General features: G+C 41.5%; 2 protein-coding genes across 2 annotated transcripts in view; both read left to right on the top strand.

Moving 5' to 3' along the window:
* The first annotated feature begins 7052 nt into the window (after positions 1-7052).
* LOC125295939 (putative protein TPRXL) lies at positions 7053-14531 on the top strand. The gene is made up of 3 exons (XM_048245521.1): positions 7053-7084; positions 7496-8188; positions 14423-14531. The coding sequence occupies exons 1-3, from the start codon at positions 7053-7055 to the stop codon at positions 14529-14531; spliced, it is 834 nt and encodes a 277-aa protein (XP_048101478.1).
* Positions 14489-17880, top strand: part of arg1 (arginase 1) — a 22532-nt gene continuing 19140 nt past the window's right edge. Inside the window, exons 1-2 of the mRNA XM_048245274.1 lie at positions 14489-14694; positions 14889-14961. Coding sequence (XP_048101231.1) covers positions 14590-14694; positions 14889-14961 — 178 coding nt within the window. The 5' untranslated portion in view covers positions 14489-14589. The remainder of the gene's footprint in view (positions 14695-14888; positions 14962-17880) is intronic.

Here is a 17880-nt window from a genome sequence, read left to right as displayed (position 1 = left end):
TGAAATAACACAACACGCAGAGAGCTGTTTGGAACTGTTGAAGCGTACGTGAACCACGTGACCGCGTGGCGGCGACTTCAAAGAGTGTCGCAACTCTTCTTCTATGGCTCTGGTTTAGCCTAATTGAATAACTTAATGATGGAGAAGATATTTTCAGACCTGCCATCCTTGAAGAAATGTCAGTACTACCTCAAACAAGGGAAAACACATTGCCCACCTTGGCCTTCATGTATGCAGCCAAAAAAAGACCAAACAACATAAATGTTGACAATCTGTTTTAAAGCCTAATCCTTATCTATAACAATCACTAGTGTTGATAGAAAGGGACTGTGGATATCCATTTTCTGGTCTCTATTCTAGCATGTCTGGTTTATTAGTACCTCTTTTCAATCCATTATTATTATGACCGCCGCTAGCAAAGCGGTCATATAATGATTGTCAAAGTGTTTTTTTTTTCCCCGTCATCTACTTCCTGAATTTTTGGTCAACGATACCCGGGACACCGAAACACCGGGGCACATGAAATTTGGTGGGTATGTAGCCCCACTAGACTTTTACGGAAAAATTTTGTTTGGTCCCCCGGGGCCACTCCCCCTCCGCGCTGGGCCCCCCGAAACCCAAAAAATGCAGTTTTTTTTTTCTAAATAACTACCTAAATCGTGGCACCGAGGATGAAGAATTTTTTATGGTATGTTGGTGTCAAGGGCCCACATCAACGTAGCCCATAATCACTCATTTGTGATTTGCACCCCCCGGTAAAGAATGAAAATGCAATATCATTCTGATTTAATCGCCCCTCTCTTCAGTTAAGATGTTCAGAACTGCACCAAATTTTATGTGTATGATTAACCTGGCATTCTCTGGGGGTATGCCAAGTTTCGTAGAATTTCATCCATGGGGGGGGTTAAAAGCTAGGGAGAATTTAGTGACTGTACACTCATTGGCCTGTAGATGGTGGTGCACACATATACACACGCACACACACACACACAGGCACGCACATACTATCGGTATCACAATTAGAATTACATAGATACATAATTACAAATTCAGTAGGATTAAAGGAAAACCAAATATTCATCATCATCATGGCTGCATTTCCAGTATTGGCGATACGTAGTCGTTTGTCCACCAGATGGCGCATCGTTGCAGTGAGACGTAATTTTGTTGGAAGTTAATCTAAAGTGGGTTGGAAAAACAATGGACGCTTTCTACAAGGACTGTAGTTTACCGCAGAGAATGTCTAATAAGGATAGAATGATTTTCACATGAAATGTAATTCCCATTTCTTCTTGAAACCGAAATAAATCTGAGAATGTTTATCAGACATGCTTGGTTTTTACTGCAGGTACGCTAATCTTATAATATCAATAGCTATAGGACCTAGGTACAATAATGTTACCGTTAGCATTGGTTGAGTCAGTGTTTGTTCAATTTGTGGCGGTAGCTGACTTGGACAACGGGGTTCATTACTTCTCCTTGGGAAAAGCACTTTTGAATTTGGAAAACACTTTTCCATTTACATCGGGATTTTGCAAACATTCAGTGTCAGAGTCAATAAAATGTGCCCTTCAACGAAATTGACAAGCAGCTGTAGGCTAAGCATGCTAAATTCGACATCCAAACAGTATTCTAACGTTAGCTTTGAGATACTGCTTGATTTCATAACATAACTTAGTTTAGTCTCTTCAATGTAGCCTACTATGTTGTGATAAGACCTTAGCAGAGTTCACTTCAATGCAGCAGTTTTGAACAAATTTGCGCAGCATGGTCACGATGCTAAGTGGATTTAATAGCAATTTAGCCAGATGTCTTCTATGCAATGCTTCTATGTGGCAACAACAATCCTTCAACAATCGTGAATATTTTGTTAAATGCACATGCAGAGGAGTGGGGCAGCGGGCTACGAGAGAGCGGGGCAAGGAAAGGCTGCGTGCGTAAAAAGCGCAGCTCAATGGGAATGCAAGGATTTGACCTTATATTTAATTTAAATTAAATTAAATTAAACATAGAATATTAATCTGTGGCGGCCGATTTTTATTTCGTAGCGCCCCTCCACAGATTAGTCAATGTATGGGAAACACTGGTTGCACTCTAAAAAACATTGGGTTAAAAACAACCCAATTTCAACCCAATCACTGGGTAAATAGTGGTCGAGCCCAGCACTGAGTTATATTAGCCCGAAAATTGGGTTGTTCGGTCAACCCAATGAGTTGGGTTGATAGTCTAACAAACATTGGGTTATCGTGAACAACACTGTTAGGTTAAACCTACATAATTGTTGGGTAGGCTATCTTATATAACCCAGGATTTATATTATTTTCACTGTCATTTCTGGGTTATGTTATTCTGACCCTAATTTATGGGTTATTCTAAGTATCTTATTTTTCTCCTTAATCCAATCATATTAATTGATAATAATTCAAATAAATGGGTAACGTTAGCTAAATGACTGTCTGATGCTACAACCAGAGCCCGTCTTCTTTGCTACAACCAAAAACACCCAGTAAAGTTAAGTTACATGGCTATAATATGAAGCTACCCTGAATGAATTAATAAGATGTTGTTTGCCATTATTATTACTGTATGTGTGGCTTGTGAAGAGACTAACTTCTAAGTTAGAAGAGAGGTTAAATTGGGCCGGAGCGCACCGGAGCGCAGCTCCGCCTCCTCAGGTCCACAACACACCCTACCGGAGCTCAGCTCCGTCTCCTTCAACACCAAATATTGCTATTCCACTTGAATTATTTTTAATCTCCTGGCATATTAGACACGCACCATGACTTATAATGCTGGGCTTATTTCAGGGGATATGACAGATTACAAAGCAGCATCTTATAGTTTACGTAGTGCAATTAAAGATGCTAAGCGGCGCTATAGAGACAGAGTTGAAGCTGATTTCTTGGAGGGTGATCCAGCACGAAAGTGTGGAAAGGACTCCGAACCATCACTGGCTTTGAAAGAAAGTCCCTCCTATGATGAATGTGAGTAAAGCCCTCCCTGATGAACTTAATGCTTTTTTATGCTTTCGCTTTGACATGAAAAACACAGACTATATTGGACTAGCTGCAGCATGTGAAGCAAATGAGGATGCACCTTTCTGTGTCTCTGAGGTCGATGTGAGCAATGCCTTTAGGAGGGTAAATTGTAGAAAAGCTACTGGACCAGATGGAATTTCTAACAGGGTTTTGAAATCCTGCTGCTCAGTTAGCTCCTGTGTTCACTTATATCTTTAACACATCATTGGCTCAAGAGACAGTTCCTACTTGCCTCAAGCAGTCTGTTATTGTTCCAGTACCCGAAAAACAAAAGTCCATCATGTCTGAATGACTACCGCCCAGTAGCCCTGACGTCTACAGTGATGAAGTGTTTTGAGAAGCTTGTGAAAAACATTATCTGCTCATCCCTCCTGCCTCCTTCGACCCTCCAATTTGCTTACAGAGCCAACAGGTCTACAGAGGATGCCATCTCAAACCTCATGCACACCACCTTAACTCACCTGGAGGAGGGAATGGGAATTATGTGAGGATGCTGTTCATTGACTTTAGTTCAGCATTCAACACGATAGTACCTCTCACCTTGGTCACAAAGATGAAGGCCTTAGGACTGAACACCACCCTGTGTCACTGGATATTTGACTTCCTCACCAACAGTTCACAAGTGGTTAGAGTGGGGGGTCTGACATCTGACTCATTAACCATCAGCACTGGTGCTCCCCAAGGCTGTGTTTTGAGTCCACTGCTGTACAACATCTACACACATGACTGCAAAGCCAACAGTAGTCATACCTCCATCATCAAGTTTGCAGATGACACAGTGATCTTGGGCCTGATTAGTAACAACAGTGAACAGTTCTACTTGGATCAGGTTGATGAGGTGGCACAGTGGTGTCAATCTAACAGCTTGACACTGAATATCAATAAAACCAAGGAAATGGTAGTGGATTACAGAAGGCAGCAGCAGAACTACAGTTACACCCCACTAATGATCAGCGGGCAACCTGTAGAGAGAGTCACAAGTTTTAAATACCTTGGTGTCCACATTACTGAAGACTTAACATGGACTGTTAACACTCAATATGTTCTGAAGAAGTCCAGACAAGCGACTCTACTTCCTTCGTCAGCTAAGGAAATTCAAAGTTTCTACATCCATCATGAAGGCCTTCTACACTTCAGCGGTTGAGAGTGTTCTAACTGGTAGCATCATCACCTGGTATGGGAACTCCACAGTTAGAGATTGTAGTACTCTGCAGAGAGTAAAGGCTCAGCTGAACGTACTATAAGAACTCAACTCCCTGCTCTACAAGATATCTATTCCAGAAGAGTGCTCCTAAGAGCCCAAAAAAGATTCTGAAGGACTCTTCTCATCCTAACAATGGATTATTCCTACCGCTGAAATCAAGAAGACGCCTATGTAGTCACAAAGCCAGAACTGAGACTCAGGAGAAGTTTTATCCCCAGGCCATCCGAACTCTGAACTCACACTATACTGACTTTGCACACATTCACTCCTCAGCATTCTCAAACATTTCCCAACTCTGAACTCACACTATACTGACTTTGCACTCATTCACTCCTCAGCACTCATGACCCCCCACCCACACACACACACACCCACACACACCTACAAGACTTTTAGCACTTTTACATCCCTCTCCCTATGCTACAGACCTTTTATTTATTTTCTTATTTTCAAACACACACACACACACACACACATATCTGACTTTCTCCAACTTTTGCACACTTTTTATTTATTATTTTTGATTTCTCCTTCATCTACCCATGTCCTTGATTGCCTAGCCTTTCTGCCCCCCACCCCCCACTCCACCCCCATCCCCAAACACACACACTTACATCATCACTGTCATCACTTCACATACATACAGCACACTGCTTGCTACAGTAAGCCTCCTCTACATACTTGCTGCACACTGCCCCCACATACACAGCACATTGTCTTCAGGATCTTCTCCAAACACACATCCTCTACATACTTACAGCACACTGCCCCCACCTACCCACACACACACACACACTACACACACACACACACAGTCACTGCTCCACCCCCACATACACACAGCACATTATTTCATCAGGAAGCTTCTCCAACACACATCCCCAACATACTTACAGCACACTGCCCCAATACACAGCACATTGTCTCATGAGGAAGCTTCTCCAACACACATATTGCACACTGCCCTCTCCCCACATACACAGCACACTATCCCATCTCCCCTGTCACCCCCAAACACACACACCAAGACCCTGGCAGTTGGGTTAGCCCCTTGAGCCGTGGATCTGCCCAAGGTTTCTTCCTTGGTAAGGGAGTTTTTCCTTGCCCTGTTGCTCTTTGGGTGCTCCTTGTTGGTGCCCTCCACCCAATCCCAATCCTCCCCCACCTTTTTTATGCAGCCCTTGCTATATTTTTAATCTACTAAACCCCTCTTCTACTGCACTTTTCACCCCCATTAATGCACAAATAGGCTGACACCAGACATAATTTCACTGCATTTCTTACTTCCAGTAACTATATGCATGTGACAATAAACTTCCTTGTATCCTTGTATATTATGAGACTAATTAGCAAGACCACACAGACACCCAGACTACATGGAATCATAAGACGTCATAATGCATTAATCTATCGCTGCGTTCTCTAGTTGTCTAGTAACCTGCGTTGTGTTGAACCTGCACAGTTTATCATCGTTCCCGCCCACAGCCATCAAGGGGAAACTAGAGTTGACTTTTAGACAACTGAACTTCATAAAGTTGTTTTGAGATTCAGTAGGCCTACGTGTATTCAAGCTGTCTGTCTGGTGGAACAAGGTGAGTGCTTGTTTGTTTTTGAAGGCAAATTACACGAGAAATAACAAATGAGCCAAGCTAACGTCAAGAATAGAACTAGTGCTGCTGCTGCTAGCTGCTAGCCGAAACTTTCATTCAGTCCGTCAGAAACAAAAAAGCCAACTAAGCTAATTAAGTATCCCAACTAGCTGCGATTAGTCAACGTGAAAATTAGTCCACAGCATTTTTTTAGTCGACGTGTCGTTTTACTGCCTATTTATTTTGGTCTCCTGTCTCAAATGGCTCAGTGTACACACCGCCGCCGATTTGAGCTGCAAAAGAAGTTCTGGCCGCCCTGTCAAAGAGGCTTGTCAAATAATACCGGGAAGTTCTGGCCGCCCTGTCAAAGAGGCTTGTCAAATAATACCGGGAAGCTTTGGCCGCTCTGACGTGGCAGCATTCTACTTGCTTGCCGTTTGCCTCTGAACCACATCATAGCTCATTACCATAAAGTTCCGCTTCTTGCAGCTGAGAGAAGCCGGCTTCCATTGAAAATTAATGACTTCCTGTATCTTTTGCCGGTCAAGTCGGCGGCGGTGTGTACGTACATTCTCTGGTACAGCTTAGATTGTTAATACAGAATGTTTTTGAACAGTTTACTTAATGAGCTGCTAAAAAACATAGGCTGACATTGATGTGAAGATTGAGTGAAAGCCCAGACAGGATATTAAGAGTGACAAACTAGTGAAAGAATGTTTTGAAACATTCAGATTTTTTAATAAAAAAAAAAAAATATATATATATATATATATATATATATATTATTTATAGTATATATAATAATATTAATATTTATTTTGGAATGTGGAAAACATCCCACTTTGTTTTTATTTGGTAATATTTAAGTTTTTTTATATTGTTTACATTTGTATTTTTAAGTTATGTATATTGTTAATGGCACAGATGACATTTTATGTTTTGGCCCTTCAGTTGAGTTGAAAATAAAATGGACACAACGAAATAACAAACACTTGATTTTTTTTTTAATTAGTCGTATAGATTAGTCAACTAATCAAAAAATTAGTCGAAAGATTAGTCGATAGAAAATTAGCCTAGTCGTTAGTGGCAGCACTAATCCCATCGTTTACAGAGAAAGAGACAACTCATTCTACTAGCATTCGCTCTGTTGGTAGTTTAGGCCAATCTTTCAAAAAAGATTAATAAGCTGATTGTGTTCATTTAGACACTGAATAAACATTGATGAAGCGGACCCTGGAAGATTTCTTTGGGGGGTAAGTTAATGCTGCAATTGCCATATCAAAAGAATGTAAATAAAAAAAACATGTAAATCAGTTTATACTTTTTACATATGGGTCATTCTGTGTCACATACACACCTAGAGCAGTGGGCAACCCCTTAATCCGGTGCCCGGGGAGCAGTTGGGGTTAGGTGCCTTGCTCAAGGGCACCTCATGAGGTGCCCTTGAGCAAGGCACCTAACCCCAACGGATCCGTGGATGTGGATATGGGAGAGCGTTGTTCAATCACTCCCCCTACCCACATTTTTCCTACCAGTCAGGGATCGAACCGGTCGAAGTCGGATTCCCTAACTAGTAGGCCACGGATGCCCCCGGTGATAGAGATTGAAGATGTAAACCCAGTGTGCAGAATCAGTCACTTTGATGTATGAAACTATGCATTTAGTAGAAAAGCCCTAAAGAAAGGCACAACCAGCAACCCAGCTCTCAGCAATGGCAGTGCTAGCAGCAGCAGCCCAGCGTCAGCTTTCAGCAGCGGTAGCAGCGGCAGCCCAGCGTCAGCTTTCAGCAGCGGTAGCAGCGGCAGCTCAGCGTCAGCCCTCAGCAGCAGTAGCAGCGGCAGCCCAGCGTCAGCTTTCAGCAGCGGTAGCAGCAGCAGCCCAGCGTCAGCTTTCAGCAGCGGTAGCAGCAGCAGCCCAGCGTCAGCTTTCATCAGCGGTAGCAGCGGCAGCCCAGCGTCAGCTTTCAGCAGCGGTAGCAGCGGCAGCTCAGCGTCAGCCCTCAGCAGTGGTAGCAGCGGTAGCAGTGGCAGCCCAGCGTCAGCTTTCAGCAGCGGTAGCAGCAGCAGCCCAGCGTCAGCTTTCATCAGCGGTAGCAGCAGCAGCCCAGCGTCAGCTTTCAGCAGCGGCAGCTCAGCGTCAGCCCTCAGCAGCAGTAGCAGCGGCAGCCCAGCGTCAGCTTTCAGCAGCGGCAGCTCAGCGTCAGCCCTCAGCAGCAGTAGCAGCGGCAGCCCAGCGTCAGCTTTCAGCAGCGGTAGCAGCAGCAGCCCAGCGTCAGCTTTCAGCAGCGGTAGCAGCGACAGCTCAGCGTCAGCCCTCAGCAGCGGTAGCAGTAGCAGCGGTAGCAGCAGCAGCCCAGCGTCAGCCCTCAGTTTGCCAATTTGTTGGACTCTGGCTCAATATGAACACTTCAAAACCAAATACTCGTTCATATTCCTATCTAATAATGCACTGGGATGTGAAATATGCAGAGATGCAGGGTCACCAGGTGTGCTAAGATCTGGTTCAAACAAATACACTTTTTCATCAGAGTGGCAATATGGCAGAGTTAAACCGTATGGGGATCCTAAAGACGAGCAGAAGAGTTAAACCGTATGGGGATCCTAAAGACGAGCAGAAGAGTTAAACCGTATGGGGATCCTAAAGACGAGCAGATGAAGTCGTTATGCGAGCATGTGACATCGCACAGCCACAAATTAGCCGAGACTATCTGTGAAAAAAAAGAAGAAAGTGCATTAGATGCCAGCTTCCTAAAAGCACAACAAGAACAGCTGTGCACCACTGAGAAGGTGTTTAGAACGGCATATCACATTGCCAAAAAAAATCGCCCATACACAGATCACCCTTCGCTTATCGACCTACAGCGCATGAATGGTCTTAATATGGGGAGAGTTTTGCACACTAATGTCACATGCACAGATATTGTTAATTTCATCTCAGAAGAAATGAAACATGCCCTGATGACCAGCATCAGGAATACAAGGCCCAAAGTGTCCATCCTGATAGATGAGAGCACGACACTAAGCAAAAAATCTTGTTTAGTTGTATATGTTCGCACATCAATCCAAAATTCAGACCCACTCACTTTTTTCTTAGAGGTTATTGAGCTAGAACAGACTACTGCAGATGGCATCACTGATGCATTGCTCAAGTGTCTCATGGACAATGGGTTAGACGATGAGTTTCTGAAGCAGTGCTTTCTTGGCTTCTGCTCAGATGGGGCATCGGTGATGCTGGGTAGAAAGGCAGGGGTGTATGCGAAGCTAAAGGCTAGGTATCCAGCAGTGGTTGGCTGGCACTGCCTTAATCACAGGCTAGAGCTGTCAGTTGGGGATGCCGTAAGGAGCTGTGTGGAAACCAACCACTTCACCAGTTTCCTGGATAAGCTGTACTGCCTTTATAATCAGTCCCCAAAGAATTTGAGGGAACTGGATGAGGCTGCATCAGTAGTGGGCACACAGTTGAGAAAAATCGGTTGTGTGTTAAATGTGAGATGGGTTGCCTCATCCTACAGGACAGTTGAGGCTGTCTGGAAGATGTATGGTGCTTTGCACCAGCACTTTATTAGTGCTGCTAAAGATACATCGAGGACCTCGGCTGAAAGGTGCATGTATGAAGGGCTTGCAGCTAAATTATCGTCAGAGGGTTTTGTAGTCAATTTGGGACTAATGTTGGATGCTCTAGAGGAGCTGAAAGACTTGTCTGAGGCATTGCAAAACAGAGAAATTCGTCTCTCAGAAGGGTTAAAAAGTTAAACGGCAGGCTGATGTTTTTTTAGCAATGATGGAGACACCAGGCCCTCATTACCAGATTGCCTGTCAGGCTGTTCAGGATGGAGTTTTTAAGGGGGTTCCGTTGAAAACTGGTGGGAGACAAATAAAAATAAATTGTGAAAAGTTTTTTCATGCACTCAGTTGTAGCATGAAGTCCAGGATGGTCCCAGAGCATGAGCTGGAGCTTTTCAATCAGATAAATGTCTTGTCACCTGACACCTGGCCCTCTCCAGTGCCACTCTTGTATGGAGAACAGGAATTAAGGCAACTGTGTGATAGTCTGGCAATGAATTACTGCAGTGTCAAACAGGGTTACAGGGACTACAAGGAAAACCCTAACATGTCAATTAAAGAGGGTCTTCTGAAACTAAAACACACAGTAGACACACTGGCTGTGAGCACAGCTGAATGTGAAAGGGGATTTTCAGCAATGAATGCTATTGTTTCACCACTGAGAAATCAGCTGAAGATTGTGAATGTGTCCTCTTTAATGTTCATAAAGTTAGTGGGTCCACCACTAGAGTTGTGGAACCCAACTAAGTTTGTTAGGAAGTGGGTGATGACCAGGAGGTCAGCAGATCATGCTGCCTGTAGACAAAGGCAGCATAAACCTGAGGAGCCTGCCTTTACTCCTATTTGGAAGCTGATGAATGCATGAATAAGTAAATGTGATATATTTAAAGTGTAAACTGTTATGTCTGCACACAGGTGCCTCAAGTGTTGTTCGGGTTGTTTCGTAGCCATTGAGTTGAGTAATTACCTGTAATTAATGTGATTTAATCAAACATAACATAAACTGCCAAAAAATGATTCTCTTAAATCAACATAATTTTCTTAAAAAACAATATTTTCAAACATGTTCAATTTCATACATTTTGCGAGGGTGAAATCTGTTGCCTGCCTGTTAACATTAAAGGTAAAAATAATGAATTGTGAATTGTAAAGTATTTCTCTTTGTTTGAATAACTACTCAACACTACATTTACACATTAATACTGGAAAAAAAGCCACTTTGGTATAAAAACACATTGCGGTATCATCATAACTATTCCACCTGTGTGTGCATGGTTAAAATTCTGAAGCGCAAAATAGTTACAGGCTACAGCACAAATATTTCCATCCATATATAAAAATAATGAAGTCTAAACTCTGAATTTCTTTTCAAAGTGCACCAGATTGATGCATTTAAGCGTTAAAATATACAAAATGTTCTTTTGGGGAGCATGCCCCGAACCCCCTAGGGGACTTGTCCCCAGTGCACCTCTAGATCTAATGACACCCCTGATCTGTAATAATGAAGATGGAAGATGATTTTAGGAGGCGGTACAGATTGAAGATGTAAACCCAGAAGTGCATAATCAGAAAGACACAACCTGCCCTTTAACATTAAAGGTAAAAAATAATAATAAAGTAAGTGAATTGTAAAGTATTTCTCTTTGTTTGAATAACTACATACATTAATACTGGAAAAAGAGCCCCTTTGGTATAAGGACACATTAAGTCATTTTACGGCGCGATTTTGAACGATGACCATTCACTGTAAATAAGGGCTCCCCCTCCCTACAAAAGCCAATTTAACCACTGCAAAAAACTATTTTACTTCAACTGTGTTGGCTAATATTAGCTGATGTTAGCTGCAACCATGGTCTAGGCTACAACCACCACGAAGCATATTTAATTAGCATTGATGCTAGCTATATGGTCTGCTAATGTTAACCAGCTTGGTATGCTCATTTTAGTTTGTTGTAAAAGTTCGTTTTGTTTCTGTCAGCAGTTCATACCCAGTGAACAAAGAACTATGTTTTTATGAGTCTGTCTTTGTGTATATTTAACACGAACAGTAATTGTAAATTAGTACTTCTATACTCTTTGGGCTGAACGAAATTGGCAGGCAGAATATCCATTCATATCATGAAGGGTAGCTTCTACATCTCTGGGTGGACTTTTAAAATCCGTCTGGATAAAACATTTAAAAAAAGTTAAAGATACATACCTTACGAAATCGCCTGATTTCCATTGCATGCTGACAGCTGGTGGACTGGACGGTTGGAAGAATTTTCAAATAACTATGCAGCTGTGTTAAAGTCACCCAGGTGCTGGGTAGTGTACTCCACGTTGGGTGGGAGAGAGGAGGGGCGCTGTTCTAAACTATCAACCCAACAAGCTGGGTTACAGAAAATAACCCAACATGAGTCAAAACAACCCCACAAAATGCCCTGACAGCCTCAACCCAACGTTTGGGTTGAGAAAATAACCCAGTATTTTTTAGAGTGTGAGTGATGGAGGCCAATTTGATTGCATTTGTAGAAAACTATGCGGTTATACCAAGCAAATTGATAGCAGCACTAATTGTATCTTTCCACTGTCATCTCATTTGCTTATGACCATAACCTAGGCTACTAACAGGAGCTAAGTGAGTTAGCCACAACACGTTCGTTACATGATGGTTTTTTAATGGAAAATATATAGGCTACCTGAAAGATAACCTGTCTATGATGCATCCTAAACACTAAAATGGGACATTTCTGCTCAAAGTCTCAAAAAGCATCTGAGTCAACGTTCATTCCCAAATACCCATATAGGCTACTTCAATCCTCTATTTTCAAAGGTGATTCAAGTAAGGAAGAGCATGGCCCAAAGTAAAGTAACTAGGACTGAAACTACATAAATTCGTCAAAGTGAATAATTTGTGTCAACTCGCCGCAATGTAGATTTATTAATGCACCCGTGATGATCTACATCTCCATTTAAACCAAATGTTTTACAGTAGAGCGCACGTTGAGATGTATCCAGGACAGGGCCCACTTCCCCGATAACGACGGAGATACGCTCTTAAGAGGGTTTTCTACGATTCATCTTACGATCGTTCGTTTGATTTTTCCGACTGTTTCCCGAACATGCTCGTAGCGTGAACGCGCATGCACTGCTCTTAAGATGCTCTTAAGGGGAGCTGTCCACGTTAATAGTTCTGAAATATCCTCTGATTTGACGGTGATGTCAGGTGACTGCACGTCACAGCTATAGGCCTACCATTTAAACTTCAGATCTACACATTAATTCACATCAATACGAAAATAGAAACACTTTGACATCTGCATGTAAGCATCCCAAGTAGGTTATATACCACACAGAGACATAAATAATTGTAATTATTTTAAGATTAGATTGTTGCACCATGCAATATTTTTTCGCGGTGCCACTTAAGAACACTTTTGAAGATAAGAAAGAAGTCGAGTAAGAAAGAGAGGAAATGTGTAGGCTTAGATTTTGATGCAGTAGGCTACAGACTAAACCACATGTTGCTTTCTCTGCTTTTTTTTTTTTTTTCCTAATAAAATATTCACTTAGCAAAGATAATGTCAAACTATTCTGGCAACGTCTCGTTTCATAACTTGATTGCATTTTTGTCCGCTTTTCATCACATTATTATGACCATTAAATGTAGGCTATTTTGCACGCTAAAATCTGATTCATCACAGGTAAACACAATAAAGAATGGGAACGTAAATTGGATTATGTATTCTAAGTTGTAATTCCTCTGTATGTCCTGTTGGTGACCTCAGTGAGAAGTACTGTTAAGACGCTCTTAGCCGGTAACGAGTACTCTGGAGCACTCGTAGATCTACGAGTGTTTTCACGATGCTCTTAAGCTACGATGGTTTCGGGAAACAGTCGGCAAATCTTAAGACGTTCGTAAGAGGGACTTGACGCTCTTAGGCTTAAGATGCTTTCGGGGAAGTGGGCCCTAATCCGTTACACCCATGCCCAGCTGAAGCCCAACTAACCCAAGTAAGGCCCATGTGGGCCCCACATTGACCTGTTTGCTGGGCAGTAACATCTTCAATTTCCACAAAACTACGTTCTGGCCGGATGTTCCAGAGTTGGACCAGTAGACCTAATGATATCCCAAAAGGTCTGGGAGCAGGAGTTGGCCAAAAAAAACTGCCTTACAGGAATATTAATAATAATAGGAAAAACTTAAGAAGAACAATAGTGTGCTGATTTCAGCAAGCACACTAATAAATGTAAATGTAATTTAGTTGAGTCATTCAATCCATCGTGGATGATCTGTCGCACAAGTGCAAAGCGTCGTTTCCAAATAACACCAGGTGAGGTCGCCCTTGTGTTACGGCACTAGACAATATAGGCTACCCCATCGCGCAACTGACGATGAACTCCCAACCGACTGGCCTATTCAAAGATAGGCTAATACTAATAGTTATGCTGACTGGTTTATCTTGATCATATGAACTCGGAGACTTTACTCAAAGTAGCGTCATTTCTTTGTCAGAGAGCTCTGTGTTTTTTAGTCGGTAGTTCAGTTTGCCTATGTGCAGAGAATAGGCTACAGAATAATGTAGCATGCATTTACAGGCCTAGGCTTAGGTCTAATAGATCAGTAGATTTTCATCACACTTTCATTACTTGTGATAGACCTTGTCTCCGACAATAGGACTACGCCCTATTATAAATGTAATTTAATAATACATGCTAATAGGCTACCAAATAAAAAAGACGCATTCGTTTCGCAATCCAGGAGCCCGGGAGGTGTCATTGCAAACAACAACAACACATAGCCTATACTTTCACTTTACATAGCCCAAAAAATGACATAGGTATCTGGAACGTCCGAACAACCATATTATATCAACATGCCAATTTATGCCAATCGATTTGTAATTATACTATTTTAATTTAGGCAACTGAATGCTCGAGAACCCATAAGGCTTATTACGTCAGATAATCATTATAGCCTACGCCATTATCCGGTGACTTATTCTGAGTGGCGGAATATCCAGAATGTGTCGGTTCCGTGTACAGACGTGCCGTGCTGGGGCGGCGCATCATCAGTCCCAACCTATATCCTCGGTCCTACTTCTACTTGCGAAGTGTGGCACGGTCGAACGTGTCATCACACACGTGTAGGTAAAGCCGTGAGAGCTTGTCACTCCAGCCAGCGGACTGCAGCAAGCAGCTTGTCCCGCGACATGCCACCGACGAAGGGCTCGATGGGGCTGCGGCTCGTCCTGCGGACATTCACGAGAGGACATCACTCAGTTGGCATAGTCGGAGCGCCTTTTTGGAAAGGACAGGTGAATTTTCGAGGATCATTCAATAACGGGGTTGTGAATACCCTATAACCAATCCTAAACGTAGCGAGAAGGTGGAATTCCTGGTGCAAGGATGAATTTCTCAATCTTTAAAATTAAATACAGACTCATCACAAAGTTAAATCGCCTTCTATCTTGTAGAGGAAAAACTAACCCATCAATTACTGTCACCGCAGCCGAGAGCCGGAGTGGAAGAGGGACCAGATCTCATTCGAGCCGCCGGATTGGTTGAGAAACTTAAAGGGCAAGGTAACACCAGTTTCTTGTCTGTTAAGCCTGCTACTATGTGCCCTATAGCTGTAGCAATGCCAACACTATGTGCATGTGACTGTGCGTTTGCCTACCCTTAAAACTGGATCAAACCGTGATTCTTCTAAAAAGACACGGTCTACACTAAAGGCGTGTCCCTTGCTGGTCAGACCTCGTTGTGTTCTTTCCATTAAAGATTAAAGTGCTTGCCAATGCCAAGGTGTCCAGTGACACTGTGCTTCTCACTGACCCAAAAGATGCCATGCCGCTACACAGCCCGACTTATTTCTCAATCAACAGCCATTAACGACATGGTTATGGTACGGTTATAGTATTTTGCAGAAGGTTTTGTCCAAAACGGAATAGCCTATGAACCTTGCAATGGTTAGAAGATTAACGTCAAAAAAGCCTAATAAGCATAATAGTAATAATAACAATGATATCAATAACAATATCAAATATTAATAATACATATTATATTAAATATACAAGCCATAATAACTAAATAGAATTAATGAATTACGTAATCCGAATTCAGATGAGTCTTTAAACCCCTCTTGAAAGTCCCAAAACTATCGCAAGAACGCAGAACACTCAACTCTTTCCACCAATGAGGAACCACAGAGGAAAAGAGTCATGGGGCAGTGGCAGCATTATGGATGTGACATTTTGACTCATAGTGCAGGCAAATGTTTGACCCAAAACTAATGAATTTATTTTCACGTTTTCAGTTGTGATCTAAACACCATAGTAAAAGTCCATGAAAATCCAGTTGGTGGACATATGCTAAAATGACTGGCTCAAAGTAAAGAAAGCTCAATAAGTCTAAACTGAACTTGTCAAGTGGTACAAACTAATCACCAAACCTAGTGAGAGCCACAGAATGTGGGCTTAAAGCAACCCAATGCAGTTCTATTACCTTAAAATAACGGTTTCAAAATCATGGTACACTGACATATAATACAGAGAATGAAGTCTCTGTCAATGCATGCCCAGAATGATACTGCACTGTGTAAAGCTGTTGAGCAGGCAGGATCATGACCCTTTTAGTTGTTTTTTACGGTACTGTGTTAGCGATAAATAGGGTTATATTGATGCCAATGGGCATACATTTGGATGATACATGAGGCAACTTTTTGATCATAAAGTTCTCAAGAAACTGATGGTTAGTTCCTAAGAAACTGATGGTTACAATTCTGAAGAAATTTAAGGTTGGTGTGTGTGTGTGTGGGGGCAGTATTATGTTAGCCTTCTTATCTTGCACTGGATCATCTACCTCAGTGGTTCTCAAACTTTTCACAATGAGTACCACCCACAAAAACAATTGGCTCTCCAAGTACCACCATTATGACCATCATTAAAATACAGGTGCATATAGGCCAATTCAACTACATATTTTACATTTTACATACTGTTTTGCGTTGTCAAGTCTTTATGAAAAGACCCCTTGGAGACTCTCCGAGTACCACTAGCGAGAGTTTGCGTACCACCAGTGGTACCCGTACCACAGTTTGAGAAACACTGATCTACCTGAATCTCAATATTCTGTTCTGATCACATAGGCACATTACTAAGTCAGCACCAGTCAGAGGCTACATTCATTGTTTTGCACTTTTATGATGTCATCATGTCACCAAAAGTATTGGTTTTACCAAAAATATTTTTAAACTACAAAAAAACACACCTATAAAGTATTTTGATACAAAATTTGAAGCCATTTTCTTCAACCCAATCAAATACAAATTACAAAATACTATTTTGTATTTGAAATATGTAATAAATGTATCATAAATGGCCATCCCTGGGAGTAGACATCACATATTCTGATATATCGTGTTTGGTTCAGGAGATATGATGCAAAATAGGTTTAATTCAGTTATAGTGGAACATTTAATGGTTGCCATGGCAACCATTAGGGTTTTTTGATAATGGTTTTATATCTGAAAATATCCAGCATATCTGCATGTTATGAAAATATTGTATTCAGATCACTTTTTGTACTTGTACTTGAATTTTGTTGTTGTATGTATTCAACAGCCTCTGCCTGTAAAGTATATGTACTTACTCAAATCTACAAATAGTAATTATTAAACAAAAGCAGCTTGACAAAAAAAAAATCACTTCTGGCATATTTTGTCCCGACAGGGTGGACATGTTAAGGTTGGACAGAGCAAGTAAGCAAACATATACAAAAAATGATTTAATTTAAAAACGATTTAAAAAGAACATTTGTCAGAAAAAAGGTCAGCTACTCACTGACCTCAGCAGGTGAATTTCCCACCAATGAAGAGAGAAAATAAATTGCTGTCCTGATGTTAGAGAAGATGGCCTTTTCTTAAAGGGGCAAATTTTCCATTATGACAGGGTGAACAATGATTTCAGGGACACACAAAAACTAAAAAAACAAACCTCTAAAACTTTAAAAGCACTATTCTTATCATCAAAAGATCAATGCACTCAAGGGGAGAAATATCTCATTTAGCTAAACAATTTGAAAGCAAAACTTTTTACTATATTTTACTCACTTTGAACTTGAATGCATAGTACCAGGGAAATGGCGAAATACCATGCATCCTCTTACAGTACATAAAACTGAAAAAATATCTAGAAATTGCATGTAAAACGGCCAAGTAACGCCTTTTCTGAATGTAACGTATACAGTAGATGAATGTAACAAACTCCTTCACAAATCATTTAATATTATGTTGACATGACAAATGAGTTATTTATGACCAGGACAGCAAAAGGCACCGCTCAGCGATATTCATCCATAAATCAGCTTTGCACAGAAACTTTGGACAATGTCACATGAACACTGTATATGTAGCATAAACTTTTCCTATAAACTTACTAACTTTTCCTTATTGCCGTAGTTGAAACTTACTAACTTTTCCTTATTGCCGTAGTTGATGGAACTTG

This window comes from Alosa alosa, chromosome 6, assembly GCF_017589495.1.
Source record: "Alosa alosa isolate M-15738 ecotype Scorff River chromosome 6, AALO_Geno_1.1, whole genome shotgun sequence".
Lineage (NCBI taxonomy): Eukaryota > Metazoa > Chordata > Actinopteri > Clupeiformes > Clupeidae > Alosa > Alosa alosa.
Note: the sequence above shows the minus strand (reverse complement) of the source record. Positions and strands in the feature narration are given on the sequence as shown.

Coding starts and splice junctions, on each gene's coding strand:
- LOC125295939 (XM_048245521.1), top strand. CDS start 7,053: ATGAAGCGGACCCTGGAAGATTTCTTTGGGGG. Junction 7,085..7,495: donor CTGGAAGATTTCTTTGGGGG/GTAAGTTAATGC, acceptor CTATGCATTTAG/TAGAAAAGCCCTAAAGAAAG. Junction 8,189..14,422: donor GGTAGCAGCAGCAGCCCAGC/GTCAGCCCTCAG, acceptor TTCCGTGTACAG/ACGTGCCGTGCTGGGGCGGC.